This window comes from Chiloscyllium plagiosum, chromosome 29 (assembly GCF_004010195.1).
Source record: "Chiloscyllium plagiosum isolate BGI_BamShark_2017 chromosome 29, ASM401019v2, whole genome shotgun sequence".
Lineage (NCBI taxonomy): Eukaryota > Metazoa > Chordata > Chondrichthyes > Orectolobiformes > Hemiscylliidae > Chiloscyllium > Chiloscyllium plagiosum.
In genome coordinates this window covers 9,547,404-9,564,304 of record NC_057738.1, presented here as the reverse complement: position 1 = coordinate 9,564,304, position 16,901 = coordinate 9,547,404, and the positions used below count along the sequence as shown (strand labels likewise).

The 16,901-nt window shown below is 39.8% G+C and overlaps 1 protein-coding gene across 1 annotated transcript in view; it reads left to right on the top strand.

Moving 5' to 3' along the window:
* nup153 (nucleoporin 153) overlaps positions 1-16,901 on the top strand; it is a 75,110-nt gene that overhangs the window by 55,644 nt on the left and 2,565 nt on the right. The window contains exons 19-21 of the mRNA XM_043718942.1: positions 9,802-10,170; positions 11,419-11,697; positions 13,361-13,523. Coding sequence (XP_043574877.1) covers positions 9,802-10,170; positions 11,419-11,697; positions 13,361-13,523 — 811 coding nt within the window. The remainder of the gene's footprint in view (positions 1-9,801; positions 10,171-11,418; positions 11,698-13,360; positions 13,524-16,901) is intronic.

Here is a 16,901-nt window from a genome sequence, read left to right as displayed (position 1 = left end):
CGTGGTGAGCTGCTTTCTTGAACCCTTGCAGTCCATATACTGTAGGTCAACCCACAGTGCCCTTTTGGGAAGGATTCCAGGATTTTCACCCAGTGACAGGGAAAGAATGTACTAAATTCCAAGTCAGAATGGTGATTGGCATGGAGTGAAATTTGCAGGCGGTGATGTTCCGATATGTCTGCTGCTCTTGGCTTTCTAAATGGAAATGGTCATGGATTTGAATTTCTGCAGTGCACCTTGTAGTTAGTAGGTATTGGTGCTACTGAATGTCGATGGTAGAGGGAGTGGATGCTTGTGGGTGTGGTGCCAATGAAGATGGCTGCTTTGTCCTGGATATGGTGTAAAGCAGCTTGAGTTTTATTGGAGATGCACCCATCCAGGCAAGTAGGAAGTATTCCATCACACTCCTGACCTGTGCCTTGTAGGTAATGGGCAGACTTTAGGAGTAGATGAGTTACTTACTGCAGTATTTTTAGCCTCTGACATACTCTTGTAGCCACTGTTTGTGGCAAGTCCATGATTAATGTCCTACCTTTTTTACATTCCTTTATTATTATTTCCTAATTTATTCTGTATCCTGCAAGCTACCCCAACACGCTTTTCTTCCTGCCTGTCCTTTTGAAAGGTCACACATCTCTGCTTAGTTCCCAGCTTTGATTGTTTTGTTACCATGTTTCCGTAATGGTTGTAAGATCGTACTAAGTAACCTCTGTTTGTGTCTTTAAATTGATTAATTTTGCAGATACTACGTGCATTTAAGTGAGGAGTAATTAATTTTGCCTTTTTACAATTTTCAGCCTCTTTAATCCTATTTGATGCTGTTTTTCTATGTTTGAACACACTGTCCCTTCCTGTCCCACTTTGGGTATTATTATCCATATTGCTGCCCTGCAATTCTGCGAATATCTTTTGATTTGTAAGGCTATATGACCTCTCCACGAAATTAATTCAAAGCCCTCTTTTCACCAGACAGCTCAATGAAGCCATCTGACCTCACTTGTGAATATCAGGGTGCAGGTGCAAAAGGCAAAATAGACAAGGCAGAGCACAATGGAATGTTGCAAGTCTGTATTCCATGCATGAGGGTTAGGCAATAAATATCAGAACTGCTCACATTCTCTTAGGAGACCCTTTTCTGCCTGAGGGTTCACCAGATAATTTTGAAGCATTGAAGTCTTGGCCATCAATCATCAAAGAAGCTGCAGATAACTATCTTTGGCAAAGGAAGAAATAGAACACAGATTGGTTTGAAATCCACCTTATAAGAATGCCTTATTGAAACAAAGAGCACAGCTCACCTAACTTGCAAGTTGTCTCCTAATTCTAAAACGTGTAAATAATCTTTACGTTGCTCAGGCAGTTGTGCAGAAGCCAGCAAAGTACCATGCCAGCAACTTTTGGATCTATGCAAAAAAAAAAGACAAACTACCAGAGACACTGGTAACCTTCATGCCATGCATGTTGCTATCAAAAGAACCCTCTGCTCCACTATTGTCATAGATGTTGCTTTGAAATCCACAGGTGGGACAGAACAAGATCAAGCAAGTGACCTACTGGATAGATCTGAATAATACTTGTGAGCTGGATATCATCATGCTCAAGTTTATTGACCTTGTACAGCTAAATGTTCTGCATGAACCTGTTAAGAATCTTCATTTCTTGACTTCAAAGGCTACTGCCTCTGTGAGCAGCAAGGAAAACACCTGGAAACATGAATTAGCTAGTTTCATATTGCAGTAAAGATATGGTTTATGGTAAAATTTGCTTTTAATCCACTGGCAGGAAACATGAATTTTAACTTTTAAAGAAGACTTTTTAAAACACAAGAAATGAATATGGTCAAGGTGACCAGCTAATTGGTCTTTCTGTACATTCCGCATTCTTATCCTCATTGGAATGAAGATATCAAGTTTGCAACATTCACCAAGGTTGTTGACTTCCTGGGGAGTATGAATGCTCTGACATCTGCCTTGTTCATAAAGACATATTTTTTAAAATGCTTCTTTCATGGGGTATGGTTATCACTGACTATTTATTGTCAACCCTAATTACCTTTAGGACTCAGTTAGTAATGGTGCTATTGAGCCACTTGTGTTGATTCGCTTTGGAGTGCTACACCCAGGATAATTTGCTGCCATCCACAATTTCCAAGTAGTGTTCAACTTGATTTATTGATTCTTTAGCTTTAGTGATCTGGAGGTGGTATTCATCAGTAGGTTTTGTTGCCCATATTTGACCTGATGTCAAGGCATTTGAAGGAGTTTTGGAGACAATGTTGAGAACTCCCAACAACTCTTTACAGGTTGCGTATCCTAGTACTGCCACTTGCATGTCTGTCCTGCCAGTGCAAGATAACTAATGTACATGTTGATGGTGGCTAGGATATTGTAAGGTCCATGAGTATGACTTTGTCAGGCTACTGTGGGGTCATCCAATTTTGGTAGAAGCCCCCAGATCCTAGTAACAGGGATGGGTGTGTCCGGTGAAGGGAAGATGCTGGGTGGTCCGTCTAATATATCTATCCTTGCCTGAACTTTTAAAATCATTGGTAGTAGAAACAGGAATACACCATACTGCCCATTATGCCCATTCTCCCATTCAATACAATCATGATTGATTTCCTGTCTACACTTGTTTTCAAATGCTCTCTATATCTTTTTACTCACTGAGATGCCACAAATCTATCTTAGCCTTAATTGTATTCAACAGTGGAGCATCCACAACTCTGAAGAAAGAGAATTCCAAGAACTCTATGAATGGAAGATTTCTCCTTGTCTCAGTCCTAAGTGATCAACCTCTTGCCATTTGATGATAACCCTGCCTTAGTTTTCTTCATTTCTCTCTTGGATTTTATCTTGTTGTTGCTTTGGTCTACTTAAGCTATTCTAACTTGCATATTTCAAAATTAGAAATAATGATACAGCGAGCTTGTAGTAAATTATTTATAGTCAAAGCCATAAATGTTTATTTTTCACAGGAAAGTGGGACTGTACAATATTATCCTCTAACAACATTGGCCTGTTAAGAAAATAGAATTTAACTTTGAGTTATTGGTACCATAAATCTAATTGAGGGTACGAAAAATTGTAAATGTCCTCACAGCTCTGCATAACTGTTCTACTTTAGAGAGAGAACTCTGGAATACATTTGAGTTCTTTCTCAAGTCAACCAGTGGCACCAATGTAATAGTCCAGTTAGGTACTGATTCTCAATTTTTTGTGAGGATTAAGTCAGTGATCCACTTTTTCAAGTATCAAGTGAATCTTCTGAAGTCTCACTGACATTGTTCATCTCACCACCTTTAAACTGCCATATGTTCTCAAATGAAATGACTACAGAACACAACGACTACATTATCCTAACAAGACAGGTGGAGGGGGAGTATTTTGTTTGAATAACTGATAATGTTTTTTGGGAACTTGAGATCTTGGTCAGGTTATCCAAAATTCGGATAATTGATCGGAAACCATGATTGTTCTGTAAATAGTTTAATGTCTAAGCTTGCACTTTGTTGTGTGTTCAAAATAATTTACAACCTGCTTCCCTGCAACTGAATCCATGATTCACTGAGTTGCTACCTATGGAAGAGAAAAGTAGCTGAACAATTATTAACTTCATTGTAGTTGAAGGATACTTTGTTAACTAGCTATTGTAGTAACAAATGTAATACTTCAGGTTGGAAGTTTTATTCCACAAGTTTTCTGTAAGCATTTTGAATGCGAAAAATATCACCAGATTTTAATGACTGCTTTTAATTTCACTCATAGCTATCTTTTGTGTATTTTGCATTTTATTAAATATGGCTGAACTAAACAAACTGGCAAAATGTCGAGGAGCAAATTATTGCAGATGCTGGAATCTACTACAAACAAAAAAATGCTGGAAACCATAGCGGGTCAGGCATGATCCATGGAGAGAGAGCAAGCTAGCTTTTTGAATCTAGATGATTTTATCAGTGCTGATGAAGTGTGGAAGGAGCAACATTTATGCAGTCGAGGGGATTTGGAGTGCTTTGTGAGAAAGTGTTGATAAAGCCGATTAAGTGATCGGAATGTGAGAATGGCAGAACAATGGTGTGTCCAACTGCCAAACTGTAAAGAATAGACAGTCCTACTGGAGAGGGGAGAGAGGTGACGGAACATGGTAACAGAGAATGTAACCAGTATTGAACTCAAAATTAAGTCTAGAAGATTGTAAAGTGTCTCATCTGAAGATATGTTGTTCCTTCAGTTGTGCTGTGATTTGCTGGAATATTGCATCATGCTGAGGACAGACCAGTGAGCGGAACGGTCTGGTTTGATTCCTAATTACCTCTGCTATTGGAGGTGGGCAGAGATAATCATTTTGAGCCTGCTTGTTTGGCTATAAACAATGTTTCAAAATGAATGGTTGCATTTTATCAACACTTAAGATGAATGCAGAACCAATTAGTTTCTTTTTGCCAATGATACATCTCTAGGTCAGATCCTGAACGTTTTATTGAAGTATGAGCTAACCTTGGGCAAGAGGGTGAATTAAATTCATTTAGAATATTATGGATTGTCTCAGCTACTGTGATGAAGAGGGTGAAAAGATGTCAACTTGTGCACAGAATTTCTAGAGCAGGTTGTTGGATATAATTTGGCTATAAAGCCTTAGTGGGATGGAAACACTTAATGACATTTTGTCGTTAGAGCATCAACCAAACAGGGCGAAGTGTAGAGGGGTAGCTCTGTAATTGCATATTCTTCAATTAGTACAGCATTGCTGAGGATTGCACTTTATAAACAAGTGAAGAGGACATTCATACTGAGTTGTAGAGTAATAGAGAAGTACAGCACAGAAACAGACCCTTCAATCCAACTCACCTATGCCGACTAGATATTCTAATCTAATTTAGTGCCATTTGCCAGCACATAGTCTGTGTCCCTCTAAACCCTTCCTATTCATATACCCATCTAGATGCCTTTTAAATGTTGCAATTGTACCAGCTTCCACTACTTCCTCTGGTAGCTCATTCCATACATGTTGCCCCTTAGGTCCCTTTTATATCTTTCCCCTCTCACCCTAAACCTATGCCCTCTAGTTCTGGACTCCCCCACCCCAGGGAAAAGACTTTATCTATTTCTCCTATCCATACCCCTCATGATTTTATTAACCTCTATAAGGTCACCCCTCGGTCTCTGATGTGCCTGGAAAAACAGTCCCAGCCTGTTCAGCCTCTCCCTACAGCTCAACTCGTCCAACCCTGGCAACATCCTTGTAAATCTTTTCTGAACTCTTTCAAGTTTCACAACATCCTTCCAATAGGAAGGAGACCAGAATTGCATGTAATATTCCAACAGCAGCCTAACCAATGTTCGGTATAGCCAGAACATGACCTCCCAACTCCTATAATTGATGCTCTGACCAATAAACGAAAGCATACCAAATGCAGCCTTCGCTATCCTATCTACCTGCACCTCTACGTTCATGAAACTATGAACCTGCACTCCAAGGTTTCTAGGACCTTACCTTTAAGTGTAAAAGTCTCTTGTTCTGATTTGCTTTTCCAAAATGCAGCACCTCGCATTTATCTAAATTAAACTCCATTTGCCACTTCTCAGTCCATTGGCCCGTCTGATCAAGATCCTGTTGTAATCGGAGGTAACCTTCTTAACTGTCCTCTACACCACCAATTTTGGTGTCATCTGCAAACTTACTAACTATACCTATGTTCACATTCACATCATTTATATAAATGACGAAAAGTATGGACGCAGCATCGATCCTTGTGGCACTCCACTGGTCACAGCCCTCCAGTCTGAAAGCAACCCTCCACCATCACCCTCTGTCTTCTATCTTTAAGCCAGTTCTGAATCCAAATAGCTAGTTCTCCCTGTATTCCATGAGATCTAGCCTTGCTAACCAATATTCCATGGGGAACCACGTCAAATGTCTTACTCAAGTCCATATAGATTCCGTCCACTGCTCTGCCCTCCTCAATCCTCTTTGTTACTTCTTCAAAAAACTCTATTAAGTTCGTAAGACATGATTTCCCACACACAAAGCCATGCTGACTATTCCCAATCAATCCATGCCTTTCCGAATACATGTAAATCCTGTCTATCAGCATTCCCTCCAACAACTTGCCCACCACTAATGTCAGGCTCGCTGGTCTATTGTTCCCTGGCTTGTCCTTAATACCTTTCTTAAATAGTGGCATCACATTAGCCAACCTCCAGTCTTCTGGCACCTCCCCTATGACCATCAACGATGCAAATATCTCCGCAAAGGGCCCATCAATCACTTTCCTAGCTTCCCACAAAGTTCTAGAGCACACCTGATCAGGTCCTGCATTTTTATGCATTTCAAAACATTTAGCACTCTGTAATATGGACATTTTTCAAGATGTCACCATCTATTTCCCTACATTCTATATCTTCCATGTCCTTTTCCACAGTAAACACTGATGCAGAATACTCATTTAGTATCTTCCTCCATCTTCTGTGGCTCCACACATAGGCTGCCTTGCTGATCTTTGAGGGTCCTATTTGCGCCCTAGTTACCCTTTTGTCCTCAGTGTATTTGTAAAAACCCTTTGGATTCTCCTTAACCCAATTTGCCAAAGCTATCTCAAATCCCCTTTTTGCCCTCCTGATTTTCCTCTTAAGTATACTTCTACTGCCTTTACACTCTTCTAAAAATTAACTTGGTCTTACCTGACATATGCTTCCTTCTTTTTCTTAACCAAAGCCTCAATTTCTCTAATCATCCAAAATTCCCTACATCTACCAGCCTTTCCTTTCTCCCTAATAGGAATATATTGTCTCTGGACTCCTGTTAGCTCAATTTTGAACGATTCCCATTTTCCAGCCATCCCTTTACCTATGAACATCTGTCCCCATTGGCTTTTGAAAGTTCTTGCCTAATACCATCAAAATTAGCCTTCCTCCAATTTAGAACTTCAACTTCTAGATCCGGTCTATCATTTTCCATCATTATTTTAAAATTAATAGAATTATGGTCATTGGCCCCAAAGTGCTCCCTGACTGATACCTCATTTCTTATTTCCCAATAGTGGGTCAAGGTTTGCACCTTCTCTCGTAGGTACATCCACATACTGAATCAGAAAATTTTCTTGTACACACTTAACAAATTCCTCTCTATCTAAACCCTTAACACTATGGCAGTCCCAGTTTATGTTTGGAAAGTTAAAATCCCCTACCATAACCACCCTATTATTCTTATAGATAAATGAAGTCTCCTTACAAATTTGTTTCTCCATTTCCTGCTATTAGAGAATCTATAATATAATCCCAATAAGGTGACCATTCCTTTCTTATTTCTTAGTTCCACCCAAATAACTTTTCTGGATGTATTCCCAGGAATATCCTCCCTCAGTACAGCCGTAATGCTATCCCTTATCAAAAACGTCACTCTCCCCTCCTCTCTTGTCCCCCTTTCTATCCTTTCTGTAGTATTTATATCCTGGAACATTATGCTGCCAGTCCTGTCCATCCCTGAGTCATGTTTCTGTAATCAGATTCTCAGAATAATTAGCCATGGCACCCTGCCATTGACCGCTGTCCATTATAGAATATTTACAAATGAAACTTCCCTCTGGGTATTTTTCATATACTTTCCAAACACAAGTATTTACTAGCCTGATCTAATCACATGTGATTAGTATCATATCAGCCTTTAATTTTTAAAATAAATATATGACTAATGTACAGTTTGTTTTGTAATTGATATTCAAGAAAGGGTGTCTAATCCATAGTGTTGTGTACCCTTAAACTGGGCTGGGGTCTGTATGTTGGTCATTTGTGGTTTGGAACGATATGTTAAGCAGTTTTAAGTTTGTTAGGTAATGGCTAATATTCAAAGAATACTTGCTTAGTTTTCCAAAAAGCATAAATTCCTTTAAGGCAAGAATACCAACAGGATTATCAGGGAAGTGAAAGATGGCATTAAATCAAAAGAAGAGTTTTGTAAAATTGGCTAAGTAAGTTATAAGCCTGAGGATTGGGAGAATTTTAGAATTCAGCAAAGGAGCACATAGAAATTGATAAAAAGAATAGAATAGGAATGAAAAATGGAAAGGAACATACGCATTTAAAATTGTTATACAGGCATGTAAAAAGTAAGATTAGCAGTGACAAATGTGTCCGTACCTGGAGGGATAGAATTTATAGCAGGAAGTTGAGAAATGGTGAAGAAGCTAAATAAGTACTGTATTTGCCTTTACAGAGGAATACACAAGTCCTCTTGAAATAATTAAGGTCCAAGCGTCTAGAGGAACTGGTAAAGTAGTACTGCATAGGCTAATGGGATAAAAAAGTTGATTAATCCCTGGGACCTGATCACCACCACCTGAATGTTGAAAAGAAATTACAATAGAAATGATGGATGCACCAATGATCATTCAAAATTCAGTTAATTCTACATAGTGCTTACAGATTGGAAGCATACAATCATAACCACACTGTTTAATAAAGGATGTAAGAAAACTGGGACCTTCAGACCTGTTAGTCTGATGCTAATAGTAGGGTACATAATGTTAACTAATATAAAGGCTGAGATCACTGGATGTTTAGAAAATAGCTGTCTGGGTACTCAACGTGAATTTAATGAAGGGGAAATGATTAACAAACCCATTACTGGTTGAGTTGATTGGCTGGAGTCAGTGAATGTGGTATATTTAGATTTTGAGAAGGCCTTTTGATAATATCCCATGTGAGGATATTTATCAAAATTAAAGCACATGGGATTGGGTTGATATACTTGCTAGAACTGAGGATTGGCTAATGGGCACTAAGTAGAGATCACGAATAAATAGATCATTCTCGGGTTGACAAGCTGTGACTGGTGCGCACCATAAGAATTAATATATGGGTTCCAACTGTTCACAATTTGTCAGTGAAATAGATGTGGGTGTCATTTGTCATAATTCCAAATTTGCAGATTGCACAAACATTGGTGGGAATGTGGTTTGTAAGGAAAATGCAAAGAGGCTACAAGGTAATATTGCAGGCTGAGTTAGGAAAGACTTTGGCTGATGGAGTATAGTGTGAATAGAAGAAATGTTACCTTTTTCTTAGGTTAAACAAAGGTGAAAAGTATTTCTCAAATAGTGACAGATTAGAAAATTGTGTCCTTTTTCAGAAGTCACTGAAAATAGCATGCAATTACAGCAAGCAATTCAGAGTACAAACTGTATGTTAGCTTTTATTTCAAGAGGAATTTGAGTACAGAGATGAATTCCTGCACTGGTGAGAGTGCACATGGAGTACTGTGTGCAGTTCTGATACCCTTGTTTCAAGAAGGATATATTTACCATAAGGGGAGTGCAGTGGAGGTTCACCAGTCCATTTCCTGAGATTGTCTGTTGAAGAGTCTGGGTCTGAATTCTCTGACCTTTAGAAAGTTTAGAACAGAATGGTGGATACTTCATTTGACAGTCTTGGACAAAAAGGGCAGCCATTAGGACTGAAATGAGGGATTTCCTCACGGTGGTGAATGGTGATGCAGGCTGGTTGGACTGAATGACTGACCATTTATCCTGCATTTTAGTTGCCTTTGCAGCTGCAGAGCCTGCAGAAGATACTTCAGTCTAAGGTGACCATGTATTTCTGTTTAAACAATCAGTATACTTGGATGCATGTATAATAACAAAGCATTCTTTGTGGGTGGATTTTTTTTTGTTCAGTGTGTGTATTTGTTCTTTTAACCTCTAACTGCATGATGTTTGAATAGTATAAGCAGCTTAGTGACAATTGTGGAGAAATATTCAGAAAGTTTGAATTGACCTTAATTTTTACCACTTTCTCTGTGTTCTAGAACAAGGAATTACAAAACCAGCTTTCAGCTTATTTGGCAACAGTTCTTCCATGTCTGCTGCAGCAAATGCTGGGGGTTCCACAACCACCTCCATATTTGGTAATTCTGCATCTGCTCCAAACCAACCATTTTTATTTGGACAAGCGAGCACCACTGTGGGAAGTGCAAATCTTGGAAATTGTTCTGAATCAACTGTTGCTGCAACCAAGCCATTTTTATTTGGCTCACAGGATATTAAACCGGCTGTCAGTAATTCAAGTTCAGGGGCTTCTGCTGTCGCATTTCCATTTGGCTCGACACCCAGTAGTAACACTGCTACAACATCTGTGTTTACGTTTGGTGCTTCAACCACAACATCTAGTTCAACAGGTAAGCCTTACCATATCCTCTCAGTTTTGAGATGTGCACAAATGCAATGTGGTCAGCGTGTGTTTTTTTGTATTTTAAATGGAAGTCCTTGAATATTAGATCTATCTGTCACTCCTCGGCGCATTGGCCCATCTGATCAAGATCCTGTTGTACTCTGAGGTGACCTTTGCTGTCCACTACAGGACCAATTTTGGTGTCTTCTGCAAACTTACCAACGATACCTCCTATGTTCACATTCAAATCATTTGTATAAATGACGAAAAGCAGTGAACCCAGCACCAATCCTTATCGCACTATACTGGTCACAGGCCTCCAGTCTGAAAAACAACCCTCTGTCTTCTATTTTTTTAAGCCAGTTCTGTATCCAAATGGCTAGGTCTCCCTGTAATCCATGTGTTTGAACTTTGCTAACCAGTCTACTATGAGGAGCCTTATTGAACGCTTTACTGAGGTCCATACAGATCATTTCCATCACTCTGTCATCATCAATCCACTTCAAAACTTCAAAAAACTCAAATCAAGTTAGTGAGACATGATTTCCCACACACAAAGCCATGTTGACTTTCCCTAATCAGTCACAGTCATAGAGATGTACGGCATGGATACAGATCCTTCAGTCTAACTTGTCCATGACGATCAGATATCCCAACCTAATCTAGTCCCATTTGCCAGCACATGGCTGATATCCCTCTGAACCCTTTCTATTCCTATACCCATTCAGATGCCTTCTAAATGTTGTAAGTGTACCAACTTCCACCACTTCCTCTGGAAGCTCATTCCATACACACACCACCCTCTGCATGAAAAAGTTGCCCCTTAAGTCCCTTTTAAATTTTTCCCTCTCACCCTAAACCTGTGCCATCTAGTCTGGACTCCCCCACCCCAGGAAAAATACTTTGTCTATTTACCTTATCCATTAACCCTCATGATTTTATAAACCTTTTTAAGGTTTAGCCTCAGTCCTTGCCCAAATACATATAAATCCTGTCCCTCAGGATTCCTTCCAACAACTCGTCCACCACCGATATCAGGCTCTGTGGTCTATAGTTCCTGACTTTTCCTTACCACCTTTCTTAAATAGTGGCACCACATTTGCCACCCTCTAGTCTTTTGGCACCTCTCAGTTTAATACAGTTTTTAAAAAAATTAATTTGAGCTAATATAGAAAAGTAGTTGTAAAAATGTAAATTATGATCAAACTGGTAACTAAGATATTTTAATGGTATTGTTTACCATTTGATCTTTCAGGTGGTTCCTCAAATTCTATCTTTGGGTTTGGATCAAGTTCTACAGCTGCAGCAAATCCTCCAGCTTTTGGTACCACACAGACCCCTGTCCCTCTGTTTGGACAAAGCAGCAGTCAACCACCTGCTGCCTTTGCTTCAGCTGATGCATCTACCTTTGCATTCTCAACCAGTTGCCAGCAAACTGCCTTTGGTTCACAGTCTACCAGTGGTCAACCATCTCTTTTTGGAGGACAGTTACCCAATCAAACGCCCACATTTGGTTCAACTTCATCTACCTCGAGTAAGTAAATTCATATTTTAGTAAGTTGAACTGTTTTAAATTTGGAATATCTAATTTTTAAATTTATTCTTTCATGCAATGTTGGCATTGCTGACAGTGTTTTTTTGCTAGCCCCTAATGTGCCTTGAACTGAGTGGCTTATTTAGTCATTTCAGAGAGCAGTTAAGAACTGACCATTAGTCTGTGGGGCTGGTGTTGCATGTAGTGTTCACTAAATAGAACAGTTATCCCGAGTTTGATGAAATACATTAGGTAATGTGACAGAAGTAGCTTTCATATTTAAAATCTAATACTGTACCTTCTCTAGTTATAAAGCTTCATTGTATGTGTCCAAGAAGAAAAGTTTTAAGCAATTTCCTCTGCACAGCATATAAGTTGTTTGTTGTAATAGGGCAATTGCAGCAAAAGTGAATAGAAAAGTCTTTAAATTATGAAAATTAATAGATTTCAATTTTATTTCTTAAAATGTTTACCTCTGCTATAAAACAATAATCATACCAATCCCAAAATAAGAAGGAAAAATCTCTCCATCTTAATAAGAACTGTGTTGACAAGTGTCTGTACACTGGTTATCTACCTAGTCTGATAGAGTATGGTGTCAGGCCAGATAGCTTTAAAAGCAAAGAAAGTTGAGAATTGATTACACATTACAAATTGTAATACAATTTCCAGCCATTTAGCTTTCCTCTCTACTGAAGACCTGTTAGGATCTGATAACATAGGTCCTTCTTGAGCATGGAGTGGTAAATTTGAAAATAATTGGAGTTGTCTGACCTATGGGATACATCCAAATTCACTGCAGCCTCATGAGACCTTTGAATGCCAATCCAAAATCTCTGTCAAAACAAAACTGGATTTTAAAGATAAACTTCCAAGTAGAAGATGGAAATGAAAAGGAAAAGGGTTCCAGCAAGTAAGGGCAAGATAGCTGAAAGTACAGCTGATGAAGATAGGGCAAAATGAGAGCGTTGCAAAAGTGCTCCAGATTATTGGATTGTATTTTTATAACTATTGCATTGAGAACAAGATTGAGTGGATTTGAAAATGAGAGTGGCAGTATTACATTAAATCCTAAAGGGCCAGGGCCGCTTTGTATGAGCCAGACCAGAAGTGGTGAGTGTTGGACTTAGACTACCAAAAGCATATTGTTAGTAGTTTAGGTGCGGTGAAGCTTGCTGAGGGTAAAAGACCAGACAAAAGAATAGTTGGGAGGTTAGGAAAACAAGAGAAATGTTAGAAAAATGTAATGTGATTGGGATGATGCTCATAGAGGGGCCATGTGAGATAGTATAGTTGTAGGAGTAGTGATATGTCCATGTGTATCAAAGGACTCGTAAGAGGGATACAAAAATATTGGGTATTCCATAAGTATGGGGGAAACGATGCAAATTAACATGCTGAACTATAGTAAGATCTCTCATGAAGACCAGGATAAAGTATAAAAGTGGTCTGTTTTTATTGTAGATTACAAAAAAAAGGCTTTCTAAGTTAGATTGCTGATTTGTGGAATGTGACCATGCCAGAGTTGATTTGTAAATTATAATGCTTTTCTGACAAGCAGACACCTGTCATTTCCAAGAACATTGCCTGTAATTGAAAATCTTTCTTATTCTATAGTGATATTTGTTTGGAGATGATTTCTAACTTAATCTGTACTCTGTAGGTAACACTTTCCAGTTTGGAAACAGTGGTCATAGTTTTAATTTCAATGCCACCAATTCATCAAATGACGTTTTTAAATTTGGAACTGCTTCTACGGGAGCAACACAGCAGCCTGGATCCAGTGGTGGCTTCCAGTTCAACCCAGCCCTTGGATTCGCTGTTGGGTAAGAACCTTCATGTGTATTGCAAGGTTTTCTCAAATAACTGAATGCTTCTCCCTGCTATACTTGTTTAGCTAAGAACAGCTGTTAAAAGATTGTTTAGAAAATTTTGTGGAAAGAACCATTGAATTGTTGAATTCAGGTGTCTTAGATGCCCATCAGGAAAAAGAATTAATTTCATCCAAGCTTAAATTTAAAGATCTAGATTGCACTTCAAAACAGTTGTTGTGTATACCAATAAATACAGCTGATATATGGCTTGAATTTATTTTTAACATGAAGAATATTCCATGATATATGTTGGGCAAAGGTTGTGGAATATGGCAGTAAGATGGAGGAGTTTCTGTGATCAATAGAAGCATCCTTTGAGTGACTCCATGGAAGTGCTGTCATGAAAGATATTATTAGATTAGTTTACTTAGTGTGGAAACAGGCCCCTTGGCCCAACAAGTCCACATCGACCCTCCGAAGAGGAGCCCACCCAGACCCATTCCCCTACACCCCTTCACCTAACATTACGGGTAATTTAGCATGGCCAATTCACCTAAGCTGCACATTTTTGGACTGTGGGAGGAAACCGGAGCACCCGGAGGAAACCCACGCAGACACGGGGAGAATGTGCAAACTCCGCACAGATAGTTGCCTGGGGCAGGAATTGAACCCAGGTCTCTGGCGCTGTGAGGCAACAGTGCTGACCACTGTGCTGCCTATATTAGGCAGTGGTTAACAATTTACATTGGCGTAATGATTATGAACTAAGTGACTGTGTTTTCATCAAAACAACATGGGGCAAATGAGCTTGTGGTGCAGATCAAAATTGGCAGGTATGAAGTGGTGGGCATTGTGGCTACAGGGGGATCAGGATTGGGAACTGAATATTCAAGGATATATATTATATTGAAAAGATAGGCAGATGGGCAGACAGAGTGGGCTTGCCTTATTAGTAAGAAATGAAATTAAATCATTGGTAAGAAATGAAGTGGGGCCAGATGGTATAGAATCAGTGTGGGTAGAATTGAGGAACTGCAAAGGTTGGGAAAAAAAATAGTTGGAGTTATGTAAACAGTAGTCATGAACTGGAGCACAAGATACACCAAGAGATAGCAAAAATGAGTAGTGATCATGGGGGATTTCAATATGCAGGATGAACTGGAAAAATCAGGTTGGTAGTGGATTGCAAGAAAAGGAATTGGTAGAGAGTCTACGACATGGCTTTTTGGAGCAGCTTGCGGTGGAGATCACTAGGGAACAGGCAGTACTGAATTTAGTGTTGCGCAATGAGGCATACTTGATAAGGAAGCTTAAGGTGAAGGAATCCTTAGGAGGCAATGATCATAATTTGATTAAATTTAGTCTGCAATTTGAGAGGGAGAGGTGAGAATCAGAGGTAAGTGTTACAGCTGAATAAAGGCATGAGGGATGAGCTGGGTCAAGTTGACTGGTTGAGGAGCCGAGCAGGAAAGACAGTGGAACAGCATTGGCAGGAGTTTGAGTGTGATTCAGGATATCCAGCAGAGATTCATCTCAAGGTAAAAGAAGCATGGTACGGGGAGGATGAAGCAACCATGGCTGACTAGGGAGGTCGGGGACAGCTTAAATGAAAAAGAGAAAGCATACAATGTGGCAAAGGCCAGTGAGAAACTAGAGGATTGGGAAGCTTACAAAGACCAACAGAGAGTAACAAAAAAAGAACTAAGGAGGAAGAAGATTAAATATGAGGGTAAGCTAGCCAGTAATATAAAAGAAGACTGTAAGAGTTTCTTTAGCTCTATAAAGGGCAGAAGAGAGGCCAAAATGGACATTGGACTGCTGGAAAATGATGCTGGAGAGATACAAGTGGGGAATAAGGATATGGCTGAGGAACTGAATAATTATTTGGCCTTAGTCTTCACAGTGAAAGACGAGTACTATCCCAAAACTTAGAGAGTGGGAATGCAAAGCTTGGTATGGTGGCTATCGCCAAGGCGAAGGTCCTAGAAAAATTGGCCTGAAGGTCGATAAATGAGATGGACTAACCCCAGAGTTCTAAGGAAGGTAGCGGAGGCATTAGTGGTGATCTTTAAGGAATCGCTAGAGACAGGAAGGGTTCTGTATTGTAAAATTGCTAACGTGACACCCCTGTTTAAAAAGGGAGCAAGGCAAAAGATAGAAAATTACATACTGATTAGTCTAACCTCGGTTGTGGGTAAGATCCTGGATGGAAATGTGTTGCTGGAAAAGCGCAGCAGGTCAGGCAGCATCTAGGGAACAGGAGAATCGACGTTTCGGGCATTAGCCCTTCTTCAGATCCTGGAATTCATTCAAGGAGAGGTCATGCCTGACGTATCTGCTAGAATTCTTTGAGGACGTAATGAGCAGATTGGACCAAGAAGAGCCAGTGGATGTTATTTACCTGGGCTTTAAAAAGGCTTTTGACAAGGTGCCATATAAGAAACTACTGAGTAAGATAAAGGCCCATGGTGTTAAAGGCAAGGTGTGAGCATAGATAGAAGCCTGGATGTCTGATAGAAAGCAGAGAGTGGGGATAAAAGGGTCTTCTCAGGATGGCAACTGGTGACAAGGCTCAGTGTTGGGACCACAAATTTTTGTGTATACATTAACAATATAGATAAAGGAACTGAGGGCATTCTGGCTAAGTTTGCAGACAATTCAAAGATAAGTAGAGGAACAGGGAGCATTGAGGAGACCGTGAGGCTGCAGAAGGATTTAGACAGGTTAGAAGAGTGGGCAAAGAAGTGGTAGATGGAGTACAATGTGGGAAAGTGTGAGCTCATGCACTTTGGTAGGAAGAATAGAGGCATGGACTGTTGTTTAAATGGTGAGAAAATTCAGAAGTCTGATGTGCAAAGAGACTAAGGAGTTCTAGTCCAGGATTCTCTCAAGGTAAGCTTGCAGGTTGAATCGATAATTAGGAAGGTAAATGCAATAATGGCATTTATTTTGAGGCAACTTGAGTATAAAAGCAGGTTCTGAGACTCTACAAGGCTCTGGTCAGACCACATTTGGTATATTGTGCACAGTTTTGGGCCCCATATCTCAGGAACGATGTACTGGCTCTGAGTATGTTCAGTTCAGAGAAGGTTCATGAGAATGCCCCAGGAATGAAAAGCTCAACATGTGAGAAATGTTTGAGGACTCTGGCTCCTCAAAACTCGATGGAGTTTAGAAGGATGAGGGTGCATCTAATTGAAACTTACAGAATGCTGATTGGCCTGGACAGAGTAGATAAAAGTGAGGACTGTTGATGCTGGAGATTAGAGTCAAAAAGTGTCCCGCTGGAAAAGCACACCAGGTCAGGCAGCATCTGAGGGATAGGAGAGTCGATGTTTCTTGCATAAGTCCTTCAACAGGGATGTGGGGGTGTTGTGCCAAGGGGGCTGA